The sequence below is a fragment of the Eleutherodactylus coqui genome, chromosome 3, assembly GCF_035609145.1.
Source record: "Eleutherodactylus coqui strain aEleCoq1 chromosome 3, aEleCoq1.hap1, whole genome shotgun sequence".
Taxonomy (NCBI): Eukaryota; Metazoa; Chordata; class Amphibia; order Anura; family Eleutherodactylidae; genus Eleutherodactylus; species Eleutherodactylus coqui.
The window spans coordinates 248,132,265-248,155,244 of record NC_089839.1 but is presented as its reverse complement, the minus strand read 5'-3'; the positions used below and the strand labels follow the sequence as shown (position 1 = coordinate 248,155,244).

The 22,980-nt window shown below is 46.5% G+C and overlaps 1 protein-coding gene across 1 annotated transcript in view; it reads left to right on the top strand.

The window, feature by feature from the left end:
• LOC136620294 (putative ferric-chelate reductase 1) overlaps window positions 1-22,980 on the top strand; it is a 100,825-nt gene that overhangs the window by 49,187 nt on the left and 28,658 nt on the right. Inside the window, exons 2-4 of the mRNA XM_066594994.1 lie at window positions 18,270-18,465; window positions 20,977-21,113; window positions 22,163-22,254. Coding sequence (XP_066451091.1) covers window positions 18,270-18,465; window positions 20,977-21,113; window positions 22,163-22,254 — 425 coding nt within the window. The remainder of the gene's footprint in view (window positions 1-18,269; window positions 18,466-20,976; window positions 21,114-22,162; window positions 22,255-22,980) is intronic.

The window sequence follows — 22,980 nt, the reverse complement described above, 5'->3', positions numbered from 1 at the left end:
TATACAGTTTCTAAAGGTGGTCATGGAGGGTATGACAACAGTGTGTACCACTCTGTTCACAGACTGGCAGGCTGTCATTGTGCCTCTCACAACCACCAACTCTCAGGTATAGTAAAGTTTAGCTCAGGCTCCGCCACCTGTACTCGTACCCATACCTAAACCATGTTGTATATAGCCACAAAACAAACATGCATACATGATCTAGCATAAGCTTTTCAAACAATTTGTTTGTAGCCCCCTTAAGCTGTGATCATGTTTTTTGTTGCATTTTTGAACCCCAATTAAAAATCAAAAAACTGCATGCACTATTAAAAATTGCATACGGATTTAAACTTTACATGTGTTTTATTTGTGTGTAAAGTGTGCAATCCTATACAGGAAATACCCAGGTTATACCAGCATGGTCCATATTGCTATATACAGGAGATGTATAACTTACATAAGCTGTACATATATAATTACATACAGGAGATACCCAGGTTATACCAGCATGGTCCATATCACTATATACAGGACATGAATAACCTATATCAGCTGTACATTTATAATTATATACAGGAGATACCCAGGTTATACCATGGTCAGCATGGTCAATATCAATATAGACAGGAGGTGTATAACTTCAATCAGCTGTACATATATAATTATATACAGAAGATACCCAGGTTATACCAGCATGGTCCCATATCATTCACTATACACAGAGAAATGTATAATTTATACCAGCTGTACAGATATAATAATATACAGAAGATACGCAGGTTATACCAGCATGGTCAATATCAATATAGACAGGAGATATATAACTTATATCAGCTGTACATATATAATTATATACAGGGGATGTCACCTTTCATTTTCTCAGTTATTTTTTTTCAAAGTAACATCTAAATTCTTAAAAAGAAGTCAACATTACAAATTGCAGGTGAACTTCTTAGTGCATATTTTATTCTGCCACACATTATACTACTGTGATACATCCATTGCAAAGTTTTGGGCATAAGCCCTTCACCAGGCAGGGCAGACAACAGTAGTTATTGTGTCCTACACAGTGATGAACAACAGTAAATGCATAGGACACTGTTACTGTTGGTTCAGTGCACTCCTACTAATGTTAATTCATTGCTACTTTTTATACAGTCTTCCACTTATACCATTTTTTAACAGCAGCAGCAGCTAGTTTTTTGTTTAAAGACAAAGTTAACAGTAACTTTGTATTATGATTAGAGATGAGCGAGCACCAAAATGCTCGGGTGCTCGTTATTCGGGACAAACTTTTCGCGATGCTCGAGGGTTCGTTTCGAGTAACGAACCCCATTGAAGTCAATGGGCGACCCGAGCATTTTTGTATTTCGCCGATGCTCGCTAAGGTTTCCTTGTGTGAAAATCTGGGCAATTCAAGAAAGTGATGGGAACGACACAGCAACGGATAGGGCAGGCGAGGGGCTACATGTTGGGCTGCATCTCAAGTTCACAGGTCCCACTATTAAGCCACAATAGCGGCAAGAGTGGGCCCCCCCCCCTCCCAAAAACTTTTACTTCTGAAAAGCCCTCATTAGCATGGCATACCTTAGCTAAGCACCACACTACCTCCAACAAAGCACAATCACTGCCTGCATAACACTCCGCTGCCACTTCTCCTGGGTTACATGCTGCCCAACCGCCCCCCCCCTCCCCCCACAGCGCACACCAAAGTGTCCCTGCGCAGCCTTCAGCTGCCCTAATGCCTCACCACCCTCATGTCTATTTAGAAGTGCGTCTGCCATGAGGAGGAACCGCAGGCACACACTGCAGAGGTTGGCACGGCTAGGCAGCGACCCTCTTTAAAAGTGGCGGGGCGATAGCCCACAATGCTGTACAGAAGCAATGAGAAATAGAATCCTGTGCCACCGCCATCAGGAGCTGCACACGTGGGCATAGCAATGGGGAACCTATGTGTCACACACTATTCATTCTGTCAAGGTGTCTCTGCATGCCCCAGTCAGACCGGGCTTTTTAATTCATAGACACAGGCAGGTACAACTCCCTATTGTGAAGTCCCTGTCGACCGACAGCATGGGTGGCTTCCTGGAACCCACCGGCGGTACATAAAAATATCCCATTGCAGTGCCCAACACAGCTGAGGTAGTAATGTCGTGCTTAATGCAGGTGGGCTTCGGCCCACACTGCATGCCCCAGTCTGACTGGGGTTCTTTTCAAGTGTACAGATGTAGTAAAAACTCCGTGTGCACCTACAGCATGGGTGGCTCCCTGGAACCCACCGGCGGTACATAGAAATATCCCATTGCATTGCCCAACACAGCTGAGGTAGTAATGTCGTGCTTAATGCAGGTGGGCTTCGGCCCACACTGCATGCCCCAGTCAGACTGGGGTTCTTTTCAAGTGTACAGATGTAGTAAAAACTCTGTGTGCACCTACAGCATGGGTGGCTCCCTGGAACCCACCGGCGGTACATAGAAATATCCCATTGCATTGCCCAACACAGCTGAGGTAGTAATGTCGTGCTTAATGCAGGTGGGCTAAAAATTTATTTGATTACACTGTAGGCGAGGGCCCACAAAAATTGCTGTATCAACAGTACTAATGTACCTGAAAAAAATTGGCCATGGCCAACCAACAGGGCAGGTGAAACCCATTAATCGCTTTGGTTAATGTGGCTTAAGTGGTAACTAGGCCTGGAGGCAGCCCAGTTTAACGAAAAATTGGTTCAAGTTAAAGTTCCAACGCTTTTTTTAGAGCATTGAAACATCTAAAAATTGTTTAGAAAAATTATGAGTGAGCCTTGTGGCCCTAAGAAAAATTGCCCGTTCAGCGTGATTACGTGAGGTTTCAGGAGGAGGAGCAGGAGGAGGAGGAGGAATATTAGACACAGATTGATGAAGCAGAAATGTCCCCGTTTTGGATGGTGAGAGAGAACGTAGCTTCCATCCGCGGGTGCAGCCTACGTATTGCTTACGTATCGCTGCTGTCCGCTGGTGGAGAAGAGAAGTCTGGGGAAATCCAGGCTTTGTTCATCTTGATGAGTGTTAGCCTGTCGGCACTGTCGCTTGACAGGCGGGTACGCTTATCTGTGATGATTCCCCCAGCCGCACTAAACACCCTCTCCGACAAGACGCTAGCCGCAGGACAAGCAAGCACCTCCAGGGCATACAGCGCTAGTTCAGGCCACGTGTCCAGCTTCGACACCCAGTAGTTGTAGGGGGCAGAGGCGTCACCGAGGATGGTCGTGCGATCGGCTACGTACTCCCTCACCATCCTTTTACAGTGCTCCCGCCGACTCAGCCTTGACTGGGGAGCGGTGACACAGTCTTGGTGGGGAGCCATAAAGCTGGCCAGGCCCTTAAAGACTGTTGCACTGTCTGGGCTGTACATGCTGCTCGATCTACGCACCTCCCCTGCTACATGGCCCTCGGAACTGCGCCTTCTGCCACTAGCGCTGTCGGATGGGAATTTTACCATCAGCTTGTCCGCCAGGGTCCTGTGGTATAGCAACACTCTTGAACCCCTTTCCTCTTCGGGAATGAGACTGGGAAGGTTCTCCTTATAGCGTGGGTCGAGCAGTGTGTACACCCAGTAATCCGTTGTGGCCAGAATGCGTTGAATGCGAGGGTCACGAGAAAGGCATCCTAACATGAAGTCAGCCATGTGTGCCAGGGTACCTGTACGCAACACATGGCTGTCCGCACTAGGAAGATCACTTTCAGGATCCTCCTCCTCCTCCTCCTCAGACCATACACGCTGAAATGATGACAGGCAACCAGCATGGGTACCATCAGCAGTGGGCCAAGCTGTCTCTTCCCCCTCCTCCTCATCCTCCTCATCCTCCTCCTCCTCCTCCTGAACGCGCTGAGATATAGACAGGAGGGTGCTCTGACTATCCAGCGACATACTGTCTTCCCCCGGCTCTGTTTCCGAACGCAAAGCGGCTGCCTTTATGCTTTGCAGGGAACTTCTCAAGATGCATAGCAGAGGAATGGTGACGCTAATGATTGCAGCATCGCCGCTCACCACCTGGGTAGACTGATCAAAGTTTCGAAGGACCTGGCAGATGTCTGCCAACCAGGCCCACTCTTCTGAAAAGAATTGAGGAGGCTGACTCCCACTGCGCCGCCCATGTTGGAGTTGGTATTCCACTATAGCTCTACGCTGCTCATAGAGCCTAGCCAACATGTGGAGCGTAGAGTTCCACCGTGTGGGCACGTCGCACAGCAGTCGGTGCACTGGCAGATTAAAGCGATGTTGCAGGGTGCGCAGGGTGGCAGCATCCGTGTGGGACTTGCGGAAATGTGCGCAGAGCCGGCGCACCTTTACGAGCAGGTCTGACAAGCGTGGGTAGCTTTTCAGAAAGCGCTGAACCACCAAATTAAAGACGTGGGCCAGACATGGCACGTGCGTAAGACTGCCGAGCTGCAGAGCCGCCACCAGGTTACACCCGTTGTCACACACGACCATGCCCGGTTGGAGGCTCAGCGGCGCAAGCCAACGGTCCGTCTGCTCTGTCAGACCCTGCAGCAGTTCGTGGGCCGTGTGCCTCCTATCTCCTAAGCTGAGTAGTTTCAGCACGGCCTGCTGACGCTTGCCCACCGCTGTGCTGCCACGCCGCGCGACACCGACTGCTGGCGACGTCCTGCTGCTGCTGACACATCTAGATTGCGAGACAGAGGTTGAGGAGGAGGAGGGTGCTTTAGTGGAAGAAGCATACACCGCCGCAGATACCACCACCGAGCTGGGGCCCGCAATTCTGGGGGTGGGTAGGACGTGAGCGGTCCCAGGCTCTGACTCTGTCCCAGCCTCCACTAAATTCACCCAATGTGCCGTCAGGGACATGTAGTGGCCCTGCCCGCCTGTGCTTGTCCACGTGTCCGTAGTTAAGTGGACCTTGCCACTAACCGCATTGGTGAGGGCGTGTACAATGTTGCGGGAGACGTGGTCGTGCAGGGCTGGGACGGCACATCGGGAAAAGTAGTGGCGACTGGGAACTGAGTAGCGCGGGGCCGCCGCCGCCATCATAGCTTTGAAGGACTCCGTTTCCACAACCCTATACGGCAGCATCTCAAGGCTGATAAATTTGGCTATGTGGACGGTTAACGATTGAGCGTGCGGGTGCGTGGTGGCGTACTTGCGCTTGCGCTCCAACACTTGCGCTAGCGACGGCTGGACTGTGCGGTGCGAGACATTGGTGGATGGGGCCGAGGACAGCGGAGGTGAGGCTGTGGGTGCAGGCCATGAGACGGTTGTGCCTGTGTCCTGAGAGGGAGGTTGGATCTCAGTGGCAGGTTGGGGCACAGGGGGAGAGGCAGCGGTGCAAACCGGAGGCGGTGAACGGCCTTCGTCCCACCTTGTGGGGTGCTTGGCCATCATATGTCTGCGCATGCTGGCGGTGGTCAGGCTGTTGGTGGTGGCTCCCCGGCTGATCTTGGCGCGACAAAGGTTGCACACCACTGTTCGTCAGTCGTCAGGCGTCTCTGTGAAAAACTGCCAGACCTTAGAGCACCTCGGCCTCTGCAGGGTGGCATGGCGCGAGGGTGTGCTTTGGGAAACACTTGGTGGATTATTCGGTCTGGCCCTGCCTCTACCCCTGGCCACCGCACTGCCTCTTGCAACCTGCCCTGCTGATGCCCTTGCCTCCCCCTCTGAAGACCTGTCCTGAGTAGGCGTTGCACACCAGGTGGGGTCAGTCACCTCATCGTCCTGCTGCTCTTCCTCCGAATCCTCTGTGCGCTGCTCCCTTGAACTTACTGCCCTTACTACTACCTCACTGCAAGACAACTGTGTCTCATCGTCATCGTCCTCCTCACCCACAGAAAGTTCTTGAGACAGTTGGCGGAAGTCCCCAGCCTCTTCCCCCGGACCCCGGGAACTTTCGAATGGTTGGGCATCAGTGACGATAAACTCCTCTGGTGGGAGAGGAACCGCTGCTGCCCAATCTAAGCAGGGGCCCGAGAACAGTTCCTGGGAGTGTTCCCGCTCCTGAGCAGGTGTCATTGTAGTGGAGTGAGGAGGCTGGGAGGAAGGAGGAGCAGCAGACAGAGGATTCGGATTTGCAGCACTGGACGGCGCAGAACTGTGGGTGGATGATAGCTTGCTCGAAGCACTTTCTGCCATCCAGGACAGGACCTGCTCACACTGCTCATTTTCTAATAATGGTCTCCCGCGTGGACCCATTAATTGGGCGATGAATGTGGGGACGCCAGAAACGTGCCTCTCTCCTAATCGCGCAGCAGTCGGCTGCGACACACATGGATCAGGAGCTCGGCCCATGCCCACACCCTCACTTGGCCCTCCGCGTCCTCGGCCACGTCCACGTCCATGTCCTCTAGGCTTACCCCTACCCCTCAGCATGCTGTATTACCAGTGATTTGATTTCCCAGGCAGGAAATAAATTGGCGCAAGCCTGCAGGCCAAATATAATGTTTTCGCTTTTTTGCAAAGGGAAGACCCCACTGCGTGTATTCAATGAAAAACAAGAAGTTTAATATCTGTGGTGTGGCCCTCAAAAAGTGTCACACAACTATAGTGTAGCAGAGTTATTAACTCTAGCAGAGCAGGTATTTGCCAGTCAGGAAAGACAATGGCGCTAGGCTGCAGTAAAGCGTAGCTGGTTGCGTCTGATTTTTGTACGTTGTACACGCAGCACACACGTACACGCAGACCTTAGGACTGACACAGGCAGGCCAAATATAATTTCTTTTCCTTTTTAGCTTAGGGAAGCACCCACTGCGTATATTCAATGAACAAGAAGTTTAAAGGAGATGTCCCGAGGCAGCAAGTGGGTCTATACACTTCTGTATGGCCATAATAATGCACTTTGTAATGTACATTGTGCATTAATTATGAGCCATACAGAAGTTATAAAAAGTTTTATACTTACCTGCTCCGTTGCTGGCGTCCTCGTCTCCATGGAGCCGACTAATTTTTGGCCTCCGATGGCCAAATTAGCCGCGCTTGCGCAGTCCGGGTCTTCAGCTTTCTTCTATGGAGCCGCTCGTGCCAGAGAGGGGCTCCGTGTAGCTCCGCCCCGTCACGTGCCGATTCCAGCCAATCAGGAGGCTGGAATCGGCAGTGGACCGCACAGAAGAGCTGCGGTCCACGAAGGTAGAAGATCCCGGCGGCCATCTTCAGCGGTAAGTATTGAAGTCACCGGACCGCCGGGATTCAGGTAAGCGCTGTGCGGGTGGTTTTTTTAACCCCTGCATCGGGGTTGTCTCGCGCCGAACGGGGGGGGGGGTTAAAAAAAAAAAAACCCGTTTCGGCGCGGGACATCTCCTTTAATATCTGTGGTGTGGCCCTCAAAAAGTGTCACACAACTATAGTGTAGCAGAGTTATTAACTCTAGCAGAGCAGGTATTTGCCAGTCAGGAAAGACAATGGCGCTAGGCTGCAGTAAAGCGTAGCTGGTTGCGTCTGATTTTTGTACGTTGTACACGCAGCACACACGTACACGCAGACCTTAGGACTGACACAGGCTGGCCAAATATAATTTTTTTCCTTTTTAGCAAAGGGAAGACCCCACTGCGTGTATTCAATGAATAATGTATGTCTTCTGGCCCTGCCTACACAATTCTATCCCTGTAGTATTAATGCCGGGTGCAATGCTCTGCACAGCCGGTTTTGAGAAGAAAAAAAATGCAACACTGCTAACAGCAGCCTGGACAGTACTGCACACGGATAGAAGTGGCCCTAGAAAGGACCGTTGGGGTTCTTGAAGCCTACACTAACTCCTAAAACTCTCCCTGCCTAACCCCTACTTCTGTCCCTATTGCTGGGCGCAATGCTCTGCAGATCCAATTTTGGACAAAAAAAATAAAAAATACTGTGCTAACACAGTACTGCACACTAGTAGATGTGGCCCTGAGAAGGGCCGTTGGGGTTCTTGAAGCCTACACTGACTCCTAACGCTCTCCCTACAGCAGCACCAGCAGCAGCACTTTCCCTCAGCTAAGTCACAAGGCATGTGTGGCGAGCCGCGGGAGGGGCCGATTTTTATACTCGGGTGACATCTGATCGCCCCAGCCACTCACAGCAGGGGGGTGGTATAGGGCTTGAACGTCACAGGGGGAAGTTGTAATGCCTTCCCTGTCTTTCAATTGGCCAGAAAAGCGCGCTAACGTCTCAGAGAGGAAACTGAAAGTAACCGGAACACCGCGTGGTGCTCGTTACGAGTAACGAGCATCCCGAACACCCTAATATTCACACGAATATCAAGCTCGGATGAGTACGTTCGCTCATCTCTAATTATGATGTTTGAATATTGCTACTCACACCGTATTTTCTCCAAAATAAGACCAACCCCTAAAATAAGCCCTACCCTGATTTTGAAGATGGGGGGGCCTTGAAATATAAGCTCTACTCTGAAAATAGGCCCTAGCTACACTACATGAAAAATATATCTCAAGCAGGCACAGTCCAGGTCCCTCCTGCTGATCTCCGCAGTTCCAGCAGGCTTCCTTGCAGTTCCCAGCTGCCAATAGAAGATCGCTTGCTGGTAATGGGGTTTGTAAACCCCGCCTCCAGCAAACAATTGCTCTGACTGGTTCTGGAGCACCGCGGCTCAGCCAATCAATGCGGTGCTCGATGAACCAATCACAGCCATCGCAGTTTCTGCTGTAAATTAAACATGAATCTGAAAAATTTCTAAATCGCTGCATTTAAAGCCCCATAACTTTTTTATTTTTCTATGTACGGAGCTCTGTGGGGGGTTATTTTTTGTGAAACTAGCTGTAGCTTTTATTGGTACCTTTTTGGTGTACATACGGCTTTTTTGTGTCCTCACTTTTCCAGCACTTTGTTTACCCTTCCCCAACTTACAGAAACTTTGCTGCTACCCCAATTATGTGCCTGTTGCCGCCCTATCTGACCTACTGTATCTGCTGCGCGGCACCCACAAATACTGTGCCTCACAAATAACTATACTTGTTATAACTATAATCTGCCCAAAAATATAGAGCCACACAGACAGCACCTCAGAAAACAATAGTGCCAGTTAGACAATGACCCTAAAATAAGGATAAATATATAGTGCCGATTGAGCCATAGACAGGAATAGTTAACCACTGAAACAATAACAGTGCTTCTCTTAGTGCCCACAAAGTAATATTTCCTCTTTTGTGCTCTCACGCAATAATAACACCCCTTTTGTGCCCCCATAAAGTAATAATGCCCACTGTAGTGACCCTTACAAAGTAATAGTGTCCTCTAAATTTTAAGTACTCCCCTTAGTCGTAATAGCATCCCTAAGTGTCCCCTCAATGGTGATAGCGCCTCCAAGTGTTCCCTAAGTAGTAATACTGTCCCTTTAATAGTAATATTACCCCTAAATGTCCTTCTAATGGTAATAGTGCTCCCAAGCACCCTCTTAGTAGTAATAGAGCCTCCAGATGTCCCCTTAATAATAATAATGCTCCAAAGTACTATCTTGATAGAAATAGTGTGTTCAAGTGCCCCGGTGCCTCCAAATTCCTGTATATCTATTATGTCACATTAATAGTAATAGTGCACCCGAATAACAGAAAAGCAGAGTCCTCTTCAGGGCCTGGTGCAGGTGGCACAATGGAATGATGTCATCATTCACTGAAAGTCCCAGCCCACATCTTTGTGCTTTTGCAATTCCAGCAATATGCAGTGCTGCCCGAGGTCTTGACTTGTGTTGCGGTCGCTTTTATCTGAGAGCGCAGTGCAAGTCAGATCAGCAGGAGAGGAAGCGGCAGCAAAAGGCGCCAGTGGAGAAAAGCCAGGCAGCCCCAAACAGCTGTCAGGGGCTCTGCCTCCCTGCCCATCCTATCCCTGCCGGACACAATAAATGGAAAGCTATGGTGCTCTTTCTAGAAGAATGCAGACATGATTTCTTTCTAATCTTGTATAACCCCTTTAATCGGTCAGCTAGATGTGAATTGCATTTGGAAATTCTATCTTGTTATATAATTTTTATATCCTATCAATCATACGGTTAATAATCTTTATTATGCTTTATTATAATATAATGATGACACATTTTATTATTATGATGGTCACATTCCTCTCCTTTATTTGTTTTTTCACAGCAGCACATTCACTAGTTCTTTACTTGTGAAGTAATTGGCTCCTGAGATTTTGGGTGTGGTGAAAGTTCACATTACTTTCTAAACTCTCCTCATCATAACTGTAATTGAATGACATGAATAAAGGGTGAGAAATCAACCTGGCTGACTGCACCCACAGCAAATCTTCTACATACGTCAACTACACAAGAACATCTAAGAAGCTGACTCCTTGTGTTTTCCATAACTACAGTATATGAAGAGTGATCCATTATCCTCATCAGCAAGGTGAGTAGATGAAATCCTTAGCTTTATTACAGATTGAGATTGGAGTAACTCAAGAATAACCATCTAATTGCAACATTTAGCTTGAACTCTAGAACTATATCCAAATGAACACATTGTATCAATTTACTGTATAGGCTACAAGAGAATGCAACATTAGATCATGTAAACATCTACAAAAAAGTATCTAGCTATTTGGCAATATTGGTTATATAAACACTGTAGTTTTTTGCCACTTATGTGCAGGAAGCTTCCACAGGTCACAGATCACTGAAATACAGAAAAGCACTTATATGTTCATCTCTTCTGTGCTGTGCTCATTCCACTGACTTCTCAACTGTTGGCATATAAAACAGTCCAGCACAAAACCTTTGAGCAGACCAGCGTACACCATGTGCACTGTTTGAAGACTATTTCCCTTTACTTTGTGAACCCGTGGTATTAGGATCTAGAAAGGTTAAAACATCACTTCTTGTTCCTAATATATCCTAATGGATCATCTAAGACTTAAACATTAATGGACTATCCTTAGGGTAGGCCCACAATGCTTGTGGCAAAATTGGTAGGGATTTGAACTTCAAGATTCCAATCAATCAGCAGAATGAAGAAGTCACAGCGTTTGACTGTTTGTGTGTTGGTGCTGTAGAGTAGCGCTTTTTATCATATTACTTTTTGGAAGTTGCATAAATTCAGCAATGTGCTGAGAAACTTTGGGTGAATTCTGGTCCATGTTAACATCATGCTATTGTTTTCCTTTCATTAAATCTGCTTTTCCACTACATCCCAAAAGGATTGATATCTTTTAAGTATGCAGGAGTTTAACATGAATAAACCAATAAATATTGGACATACAGGCGCATTTACTAAAACTGTCTAAAATTTAGACAGTGAAAACGTATAGCAGACGGTCTTAAAATGCGCAATATTTATCACAGTAGCTTTGTTAAATGGTAAATCCTTAGAATTTTAAGACTATCTTGTCATCATTTAGACCATTGCCAGGCGGATGTGGACCCCCTTTGCCACTTACCGGTTCGGTTTAGAGCTAATTGTATATGCAGTAAATGGGGAAATAGTGAACTGGAGGCAGAGGGAACAGAAATCAGAATTGTCAGGAGTCAGGCAGGAGTCAAAACAAGAACAAACACAAATGGGGGCTTTGTCACAATAGCTAATGTAGACTATTGACTTAGGAATCCACCCTAGGGTGTAGATACTTAGTAGAGGAGATGCAAGGGCAGGATTGCATGGGGAAAAAATTAAGAAGTACATGCAGAGAACATTATTCACTGAAAAAGCCAAAAATACAATACCTGACACGGTCGTCATAGGCACGATCGCCATAAAGCAGGCACAATCGCCGTAGGGCAGGCGCAATGGCCGTAAGCCCTAAAGATATGCAGTCAGCCAGACAATTGTGTGGAGGAGCAACTTGTTCATTGCAGGCTAATATGCAGTCACCCACTCAACCCAGGCGAGATTAGGGAGGAGCGACTGGAGAACCCAAGATTTCAGCCAGTGTGGCCCACTTTAGAGATACAGGGCAACCCGCTGTTATATCAGCCAGGGTTGATTTCCTGTATGGTGGGTCACCATCCATCTATGGCTGGCATCTTTGGTATTGTTCACATGTGCAGGCTATTAGTATATGCGGTCACTCCTCCCCAATCTGGGCTGGGTTGAGTGGGTGACTGCATATTAGCCTGCCAGGAACAAGCTGCTCCTCCACATTATTGTCTGGCTGACTACATATCTCCAGGGCTTACGGCCATTGCGCCTGCCCTACGGCGATTGTGCCTGCCTTATGGCGATCGTGCCTATGGTGACCGTGTCTGCTTTGCAGACCTTCAGGTATTGTATTTTTGGCTTTTTCAGTGAATAATGTCTGTTGTTTTTCCTCACCTCTGTGATTTTATATGCAGAGAGCAGGTGCAATGTGTGAGAGGAGATAGATTTCAACATGTCCCATCCTTTGTTCCCACACAACGTCCGGCTCTCTCCTCACTGAAATAAACATGCATACCTGGCCAAGACATGAAAGCTTGTAAAAACAGATACTGTAAGGGCTCCTTCACACTTGCGTTTTTCTTGTGCGTTTCTTTCATGCGATATCGCTGTGGTTTTTTTCACGCGATTGTCAATGGGACTTTCTAATGTTAAAAACGCATCGCAAGTTGGTGCTTTGCAATTTTTGTGCGATGCGTTTTTAACATTAGAAAGCCCCATTGACAATCGCGTGAAGAAAAACGCGTGTGCAGGAGCCCTAACAGAGAGTCCAAGACCAGAAGGTTTATATCTACACAGCATGTGTATTTCTACGAGACGGGCTAAGTTCGGGCTAAGTTCTCAAGAAAAAAAAACAGTATCAACATATAAAAACGTGAGTGAGTATTTGGAGACGTAGCCATGTTCAGGCATAGATAGGATAATAAAGAGTATTGCTCTGGGTGTGTATGCTCTTATGGTTCTGATCCGAACTGAAATAAGGTCAAACAAATTCTAATCAACATTGGAGATGAGCGAGCATACTCGCTAAGGACAATTACTTGAGCGAGTATTGTCCTTAGCGAGTACCTGCCCGCTTGGAAGAAAAGATTCAGGTGCCGACGCAGGTGAGCGGTGAGTTGCAGGGGAGAGCGGGGGGAGGGGGGTGAGAGGGAGAGAGAGATCTCCCCTCCTTTCCTCCCCGCTCTCCCCAACCGCTCCCCGCCCCCTGCTGGCACCCGAATCTTTTCTTCCGAGCGGGCAGGTTCTCGCTAAGGACAATGCTCGATCGAGTAATTGTCCTTAGCGAGTATGCTCGCTCATCTCTAATCAACATACATAAAGTTGTTGAAGATGTCATGTTTAGACACAGATGGCTTAATAAAGAACCTTGTTCAAAGTATAGATCTTGTTTCAGGTCCAATCAGATGAAAATATATATTGCAGAACTAATAAATTAAAAGGGTAGTGAGTGAGGGGAAGAGGGCTTAGGAAAAAAGGGAGGGGGGGGGATGATTCCCAGTGGATCCTGTGCAAAAGGGACTTCTCTATGGTTCAAATATGAAGCCACTCCTTATTTCTCTGTTTAGGTACCAAGTTATGTGCCAAAAAGTTTCTGCTTCTTATTTGTACATGGTGATTAATCTCTAAAGGTAAAGTCCCCTGGTGCAAGCACTCACCCCTCGTGTGACGTCACAACATGACGTTTTCTTGGCAGACTGTTTTTGCGGAGTGGTTTGCCAATGCCTTCCCTAGGATTAATATTTAATAGACATTTGTCGCGTGTCTAAATACTGTTTGCTGATACAGAATTCTAGCTGCACTATTCAGTCCTGCAAAAGTAACAGTAACTAACGGAAACCAGGTCAATTGAAGACCAAACTTGCAACCTTCGTATCTGTTGGACTGATGAAAGTTTATGGTTCCATCCAGAGTTCTGTCCAAATGCCATTCTCAGTGATTCAGATGGAACCGCTAGATGGAAATGCTGAAATGCAGCATGAACTCAGCTTAAGGCCTTGTTCACATGTTTTTCATGCATAATAGATGTGTGAAATAATTGCGCCTAGCTTAGGCGAAAATCTTGTGAACAGGAATTTGCCGTTCAGAAGGTTCATTTGCGCAAAAATCGCTAAGTAAGGAGAGCTGAAATCTTTTCCGAGCGTGGTTATCTGCTAAACTCGCCCTTTTTGTCTTGCTCCCATAGGAGTCTATGGAAACACTAGTGCATCAAACATCAAACATAGGTCCGGTCCTATCTTTTCTTTCTTGGATCTTAGATACGTGCATTGTAGCCACACATGTCCTAGCTTTGGAAGGTGCGAGTTTTTTGCACGTCTACAATTCCTTCATCTCAACAGTTCTATTGGAAAGCATTGGTTCTATTAGACGCGAGTTATTCATGTGTCTATTCTGCGCTAAAATCACGCTTGAGGGAACGAAGCCTAAAGAAAACTTCACAGAGAATAGAGGGCATTGTTGTCAATGGGTTCATTCTCACCTTTGCCTTTGCGCGGGCATTTCTCGAATGAAAAAAAAAAAGGTGCAGCATGCTCTATTCTAGTACGCATTTGCACACCAAAGGCACCATAGGAGACTATGGGGGGTTGCGCAAATGCACACCCAAGACCCGCGCACTGCGCTGCCCATTTTTGCAGGGAAAAAAACACACCGGCAATTAATTAGGCAATCAGAGGCTGGAATCGGCACATGTGACGGGGGCGGAGCTTCGCGATGACGCGTACAAGGGGGCGGAGCCAAAATGCCGGTGATGCCGAGCCGAATGGAGAAGATAGATCTGCGCAAGCGCGTCTAAAAAAGCAAGAAGACACCGAAGTTAGACGGAGCCATGGCAACGGGGACGCCAGCAATGGAGCAGGTAAGTGAATAACTTCTGTATGGCTCATATTTAATGCACGATGTATATTACAAAGTGCATTAATATGGCCATACAGAAGTGCTTAACCCCACTTGCTTTCGCGAGACAACCCCTTTAATAGCCTTTAAACTCAGGGTATGTCTGTGAACGGCCTTTGTTGACACAAAAAGTACAGTAAAAAGCGCAAATACGCGCACAATAGTGCTACGTTCATGGCAAAAAAAACAACGCTATCATGTGGTTTTTCTGTTTATGCTCGTGTGAAGCCGTCCTTATTCAGTAATACAGCAGTATGCAATAATCTTTTTGGCATTTTCCAAGTGGCACTTGTATTTGTCCTTTTATGTGACCAGTTAGCTATAGATATATTTAGTGCGTATATCTACTTCATGACATACTTCTAGACATAGGCGTAACTTGAAGCTCCCGGGCCCCAATGCAAAACCTGTAATGGGGCCCCCAACTATAATGCTTTACTCATAGTACTGGGCTCCCTATATGGAGAAGAGAGGCCTTACTGGCCCCCTAAGGCTCCTGGGCCCGGGTGCAACCGCATACCCTGCACCCTCTATAGTTACGCCCCTGCTTCTAGATATGCTAAACTTAAACAAGTTTCACACAAGTGTATTAACGACACATTATTCCCACTGGTGTAACTATAAGGGATACGGTTGCACCCCGGCCCAGGAGCCTTAGGGGCCCATAAGAACTTTCTTCTCCATATAGGGAGCCCAGTACTATGAATAAAGCATTATAGTTTGGGGGCCCTGTTACAGGTTTTGCATTGGGGCCCAGAAGCTTTAAGTTACACCTGTGCGCTAAGGGGTAAAGAGAAGTTGGGGGGGGGGGGGGGGGCAAGATAAACCTTTGTACCTGGGCCCATGAGCCTTTAGCTACGCCCCTGATTATTCCTCAGATTCTTAGATGTAACTTGCATACGACTAGCTCAATGAGGCCTAATACTAATACTTTCCCATAAGAGATGCATTACATTTCGATGTAATGTGCACAATACTGTGAGAGATGTGGCAATGACAGCACAAAAGGAAGCTAAAGATTAGGGATCGGTTCCAGAAAAGACACACACCAACTCTTTTAATCATATATTATAAAAAATAATCATCACAGGAAGAATAGTTGGAGTTATACTATAAGGGATTGTTTGGTCAAACCTTTCCATGTTGCCTAAGGTAATAGCGGTTGACTTACTGCAGAAAAACCTCAGAAGTAAAGTTTTTTTTAGCAAAGAACTGCAATATAAATGCAAATATGTTCCAAACATGACAAGCCATCCGCTGAAATTGTAGACAAGGTGTTAAATTTCAATTAAAGGGGTATTCTAGGAATTTAAAGTGAAAGTAAAATCCTTCATAAGGAGGTAAAATGTCATTTTGCAATATAATGTTATAACTTGTTTTGCAAAACTACAGAGAATTTTGCATCTTTTCTTACCTGCGGTCTTCCCTCCGCTTAGTTCTTCATTGGTATCCAATGGTTACGACCTGTAGACTCGGCTGTTTTACTAGTCAGGCATGCTCAGTGCCTTTAAATTCTGTAATGATGACAGTTTGTACAGTTGGGAATGCGCAGTAGTCAGTAACTGTCAATGGAGCATTGTGGGGGGTGTCGTTTTTGCACTCCCTGGTGACCATTTTAAATAATAATGTGGAAATTTAAAGTTGGCAGGTAAGCAGCAGCGGCGCAGGTCAGCAAAAAAAAGTTACTGGACTTCAGTTGCGCACTTCAGATGGAAGTTTGGAATAATGGCAATTAATTTTTGAAAGTGCTCCCATGTCTCCAGAATACCCCTTTAACTGATATTTACTAGTTGCTCATTATTAATAACTAGAGATGAGCGAACGCGTTCGTCCGAGCTTGCTATTCGTGCGAATATTAGGGTGTTCGGGATGTTCGTTATTCGTAACGAACACCATGCGGTGTTCTGGTAAATTAAACTTTCTTCCCTGAGACGTTAGCGCTTTTTTTTGGCCAATATAAAGACAGGGAAGGCATTACAACTTCCCCCTGCAACGTTTAAGCCCTATACCACCCCCCTGCTGTGAGTGGCTGGGGAGATAAGGTGTCCGCCTGATATGAAAGTCTGCCCCTCCCGCTGCTCGCTATGGATGCATTCTATATGCGCTCAATGGGGCCAGCGGCAGCAGCGCTGACCCCATTGAGAACATATAGAAGACAAATCCTTCTTCTCTGGCACAGCTGTAACAGCTGTAGCAGAGAAGAACGATGTTTGCCCATTGAATTCAATGGAACCGGCAATACAGCCGACTCCACTGAATGCAATGGGCTGCCGGCGATCGCAGGATGAATGGTCGGAAAGGGGTTAAATATATAACCCCTTTCCTGCAATTCATCCAGAAATGTGTTACACTAAAAATATATACCGGCGTATAAGGCGACCGGGCGTATAAGACGACCCCCCAACTGTCACCTTATACGCCGGTAATACAGTGGAGAAAAGAATAAAAAGCATTACTTACGTTTTTAGATGATCTGCGGCGCTCCTGCAGGCTGTCGCTCCCTCCTAATCCACGGCAGAGTATTCCTTTCTCCACGAAAGACTTTAAATCCCTGCCTCCAGAAAGACACGTGCCTTCAGCCAATCACAGCCAATGACAATGATGTCATTGAATGGCTGTGATTGGCTGTGTTTCTGGAGGCGGGGATTTCAAGGCTTGAAATCCCCGCCTCCAGAAACACAGCCAATCACAGCCATTCAATGACATCATTGTCATTGGCTGTGATTGGCTGAAGGCACATGTGCTTCTGGAGGCAGGGATTTAAAGTCTTTCGTGGAGAAAGCTTGTCTGCCGTGGACCAGGAGGGAGTGACAGCCTGCAGGAGCGCCGCAGATCATCTAAAAACGTAAGTAATGCTTTTTATTCTTTGCTCCACTGTATTACCGGCGTATAAGGTGACAGTTGGGGGGTCGTCTTATACGCCCCGTCGCCTTATACGCCGGTATATATTTTTAGTGTAACACATTTCTGGATGAATTGCAGGAAAGGGGTTATATATTTAACCCCTTTCCGACCATTCATCCTGCGATCGCCGGCAGCCCATTGCATTCAGTGGAGTCGGCTGTATTGCCGGTTCCATTGAATTCAATGGGCAAACATCGTTCTTCTCTGCTACAGCTGTTACAGCTGTGCCAGAGGAGGACGATCTTTATGCTGACAGTGGGGGGGGGGGGGGGGCACTCTTGCCGCTATTGTGGCTTAATAGTGGGACCTGTGAACTTGAGATGCAGCCCACCATGTAGCCCCTCGCCTGCCCTATCCGTCACTGTGTCATTCCCATCACTTTCCTGAATTGCCCAGATTTTCACACATGAAAACCTTAGCGAGCATCGGCGAAATACAAAAATGTTCCGGTCGCCCATTGACTTCAATGGGGTTCGTTGTTCGAAACGAACCCTCGAGCATCACGGGAAGTTCGTTACGAATAACGAACACCCGAACATTTTGGTGTTCGCTCATCTCTATTAATAACTAATCATGACCATTGCATGATCATTGTATTATATTGTATTACTGTACTGACAATAAATAGGATACGACATATTTTAAGGTGTATTTTTTCCTCAGATGAAAGTATATGTCTTTGGATTCTTGATTCTTGGATTCCTGGCCTCACACATATCTACGCATAGCAATGGACTGGTCCATAAAGCATGTGACACAATGATGCCAGAACACGGCACCACTGTACCACAGACGACAGAGCCACCATATCGTGTGTCTGCTTCCAGCTATTCATACAGACCTGCAGATAAAATCACAGGTAAGTGCTAATAATTATGTTTTTCCCAGATTAAATCTACAACAAGTTGAGCTTTCTATAAGAGTAAACAGATGGTTCTCTAGAAGTTGCTTTTGCATTTCCTTTAAAATTCTGAACCAACCACCTTAAGATCTTACTGGTACCATGCGGCGGTTGCTGGTCCTCCTCGGGCGGCAGTGTGCGGGATCCTGCGGTCGGGGCGCGTCCCCCCGGCTTGTTGTCCGGCTTCCGGGGGTGCGGGTGCCTGGCCAGCGTGGTGCTGGTGGTGTGCGACACGCGCGCGCACCTGTGAGTGCAGCTGTCGTGCACGAGCTCCCTTTCATTATGATCTGTTGGGAGTGTGCTGTCTCCCTCTCTCCGCTCCTGGGCAGAGGCTTTTGTTTAAAGGTCTGGCAGGGACTTGCAGTCCCTGCCAGTTATTGGTTTTCCTCAGTGTGCTAGCTAGTCTGCCTCTGTAGGTCTCCTGCCTCTATCAGCTTGTCTGCTATGGTTGCTACCATCTGCCAGGTTCTTCCATCTGCCTCGGTTCTAATTAGTTTGTCCATTTTGGTTGCTTTTCATCTGCCTTTTCTGTCAGTATTCTACCCTTCCATCAGGTACGCCAGTGTCCCTTCTCGGTCCCTAGTGAGAGTAGGGACCGCCACCCAGTTGCCCGCCTGGAGTTAGCCAGGAGTGGAGGCAAGCAGGCAGGGACAGGGGTTGTGGGTGAGATCCAGGCCAACCCAGGCTGGCGTATCAAGGGTAGTATACCGTAACACTTATGAGATGTTACTATTACTAAAAATATTACATTTCAATTTACCCTTCCTCATTATTTAATTTGAAGGAAGAAGGGGAGAAGAACGCAAAATAAACCAGAATCTCAGGGCTAATAATTATATATTTCCCAGAAGTAACTTAACTTCCAAGATTTCAGTGTAGAAATTACATTTTGGAATACATTACACAGGTCATGGCACTGTATGCACATAGGATGCCAGTTGCTTAAAAGGGGTTGTACAAAGATCTAAAGGGACACAAAACAATCAGGACAGCACCTCAGAGTAGGATGTGTCAGTAACAAAGAAAATGGTAAAGGGGGGCTTTCCTGTCGTAGGTGGCCAAACCCCAATGGGTAGTCCACCATGGCCAAAGTCCCTGAACGTCTGATAGGTGTTGCAGGTTGATACTCTGTCAACTAGAATTTTATTCCAAAATTAAAAGAAATGACAAGCAAAAACAGAAAGAACTACTTGTGCACAATCAAGAACAAAGGTGCTACGCCTTTCAGAGCTCAAGGCTCTCAAGCACAATCAAGTGCATGGCTATCTCCATCATTCCAACTAAAATGAATGGAGTGGCAGTGTGCATGCTTGACCATGGCTCTATTCATTTGGGGGGTACACAGGACCCCTATTCTCATGGTCAGCGGGACTTCCAGCTGTCGGACCCTCACTGATCAGAAAGATATGCTCTATCCTGTGGAATGAGGCTAACTTTCAATCATAGAAAACTCCTTTAACAGATTTAGTGTGCTAAGGATACCTAGTGTGTAGAAAGCAAGAGATTCCATAAATTGCTAACATATAATTAATGCAAGGAATCTCTCTACAATTACTATAGACTTTTTCACCTTGTTGAAACATATCCGTATAAATAGTAGTATAATAATGATCTCTTTAGTTTCTAAGAAAACATACGAAAAAGTGTTTCTAAGGGCGGATCCAGATGAGCGTGGTTGTCTCCCCTTATAATGGTTGTGATAATCACAGCAGTATAATGGGACAAAACAAAACCACTGATCTCTGTGGGATTTCAGTGGTTTTGTTTTCATTACCTCTTTTCTCAGCCGTTAATTGTACGGACCTGCCCTATGTGCAGGGAAGATCGGGCGGCACCTGTCTTCCCGTGGTTATTTTCAAACTCCTGTGCTCTGGCGCGGAGTTTGAAAGGCCAGTGAGGGGTAAGGGATTGCCCTCCTTCAGGTGCAACTAAGCTCAATGCCGCCAGCCGTAGGTGTGCCTACGGCAGTCTGATCAAGCTCTAAAAGCAGAGTATGATTTTTTAGGCTAAGTGCACATAGCCATATATTCATGCTGTGCCCTATCTGTGTAACTCAATGGACAACACAAGGCTCCATTACAGCTTATAAGGCTATGTACAGGAACGTTTTTCCCACAAACCCATGATCCGCAAGAAAAAACTCATGGGACGTCCTATACCTGTCCATTTCACAGATATAGGATATGCAATACCCCTGAATGTGCATTGTTCATATCTATCAGACAGCACACGGACAGAGTCTATATGCTATCTGATGCAAGTTGCACCCAAGTCCCTTGGTTGCAACTCACAGTAACGGCACGTAGCCGTAAGCAAACATTTTCACCTAAAAAATATCATCATTTTTTATACTGCCAAAACCGGATGGTATTATAGAAGATGGAATCATATTATTAGACAGCGTAATATAATATTATCCGCTATTGGACATGACATAAAAGTGATAATAACTGTTCCAACGTCTTGAAGTTACTTTGCAGGCAAATCCTGGAACATATTTTGAAGGATTTCTCCTGCAAGCACGCAGTCTACCAGGAAATGAAATTGTCGGTCATTTCATCGTGACAGACCCTAAATCACAAAATCTCATTTGTGGCGAGAATGTAGTAAGTATACAGGAGTTGTTCTATGAGATGTGAGTCTACAGGATAAAGTTATATTTTTATGCCCCCAGTTTCCCACTTTATTTATTTAGGATCTAGGGTATAGAGAATTGAAGGGGAATAGAATTTGTTCATAAAATGAATGACAGGGAGTGTAGCTCGCCACGGTCTCCTTCATAGGGCTCAGACTACTGCTATAGTCCCTTTGATCAGTTGCTATATATAAGAAGGTTTTTTTAAAGAGTACATTCATCTTTGATTATTATAAACTAATGTATTAAAGGGGATGCCTCAGCATAGACCCCTCTAATTCACTGATCACCGCAAAGCCATTTAATAAGTGGTGATCCACGTAATAGTATAAGAGCTGTTGTTTGTAAGCACCCCTCCACTCTGGCTCATATTAGGGATCCCGAGCAGGGGATTCTCCTCTATAATGTCAATATGTGCTTTAAGGAATTGCATAACTAGTCATTGATTAATACATGTTTATTATAGGAAGCACTCTATTAACAAGTATGATGTGGGACCCCACTGATCCCGAAAAGGGGGGTCCAGAAGGTCCCCATATAAATGCAGCAGAGGACGCACATGTGCACTGCTTCTTCATTCACTTTAATGGGAGCTCTGGAGAGTGCCAAGTGCTTGTACTAGGCAATTTCTATTGCTCCAATCGAAATGGATGGAGCAGCTGCACACATGGACATCCTCCACACCATTCATGTGGGGCCCCCGCTCTTGAGATCAGTGGGGGTCCGAGCATTCAGACCCCTACCAAAGATAAAACTATTCCCTATCCTGTGAATAGGGAATCATTTTAGAATTTAGCACAACCCCTTTCATCTTTGTTCCGTTATGCACCATACAGTTGCAGACCAGATTTAATCTCCAACTGAAGAAATCATATATTTGCAACAAGTTACTTAGGAACCATAATCGTATCCAGTGTACAGTAGCTAGTACCTAGCTCGTTACACTTTTACCATAGTCGGGCCGGCTTTAGAAACATTTATTTAATCTATTGGTTGATTTCTCTGTTATGTCTTTCCCAGAATTCTACTGTTACCCACACAGATTCCAGCAAAAAATCCATCATCTCAACAATATGGGTGGCACCAGCATCAGTCAGCAGTGTAATATTTAAGTAAGTACCAGGTATTGCTTTAGCTGTGAGAGACAGAACACGAAAAGTACAAATTCAGTTTGCCATATATACTGTGTTTCCCCCAAAATAGGTCCTACCCCAATAGTAAGACCTGTTAGGCTTTCATGGAAGGCTTGAAATATAAGGCCCTTCCCTAGCTAAACTGCCTCTGCCCCCCCAAAAAAAATCAACACTCACCTGGACGGCAGCATCCCGATGGTCTGCGGCGGCGCAGCGGTAAACTTCGTCCTCCCCGTCTCACAGCTGACCTTCTGCTGGTGACAGGGCTTTGAATACCCCGCCTCCAGCAAAGCGAGCACTGTGATTGGCTCATCGAGCGCCAGCAGCCAATCACAGCCGGTGCTCGATTAGCCAATCACAGCCATTCAGTGAATGACATCACTGAATGGCTGTGATTGGCTCATAGAGCGCCGGCTGTGATTGGCTGCTGGCGCTCGATTAGCCAATCACAGCGCTCGCTTTGCTGGAGACGGGGTATTCAAAGCCCCGTCAACAGCAGAAGCTGAGCTGTGGGACGAGGAGGACGAAGTTTACCACAGGGCCGCCGCTGAAGACCATCGGGAGGCATCGGGATGCTGTGGACCAGGTGAGTAGAAGGCCCCCCTGAAAATAAGACACTGTGACCTTTTGGGGGCAAAAAATAATATAAGACAGTGTCTTGTTTATGGGGAAACACGGTATATACTGGCCCTTTTTTTATTCGTT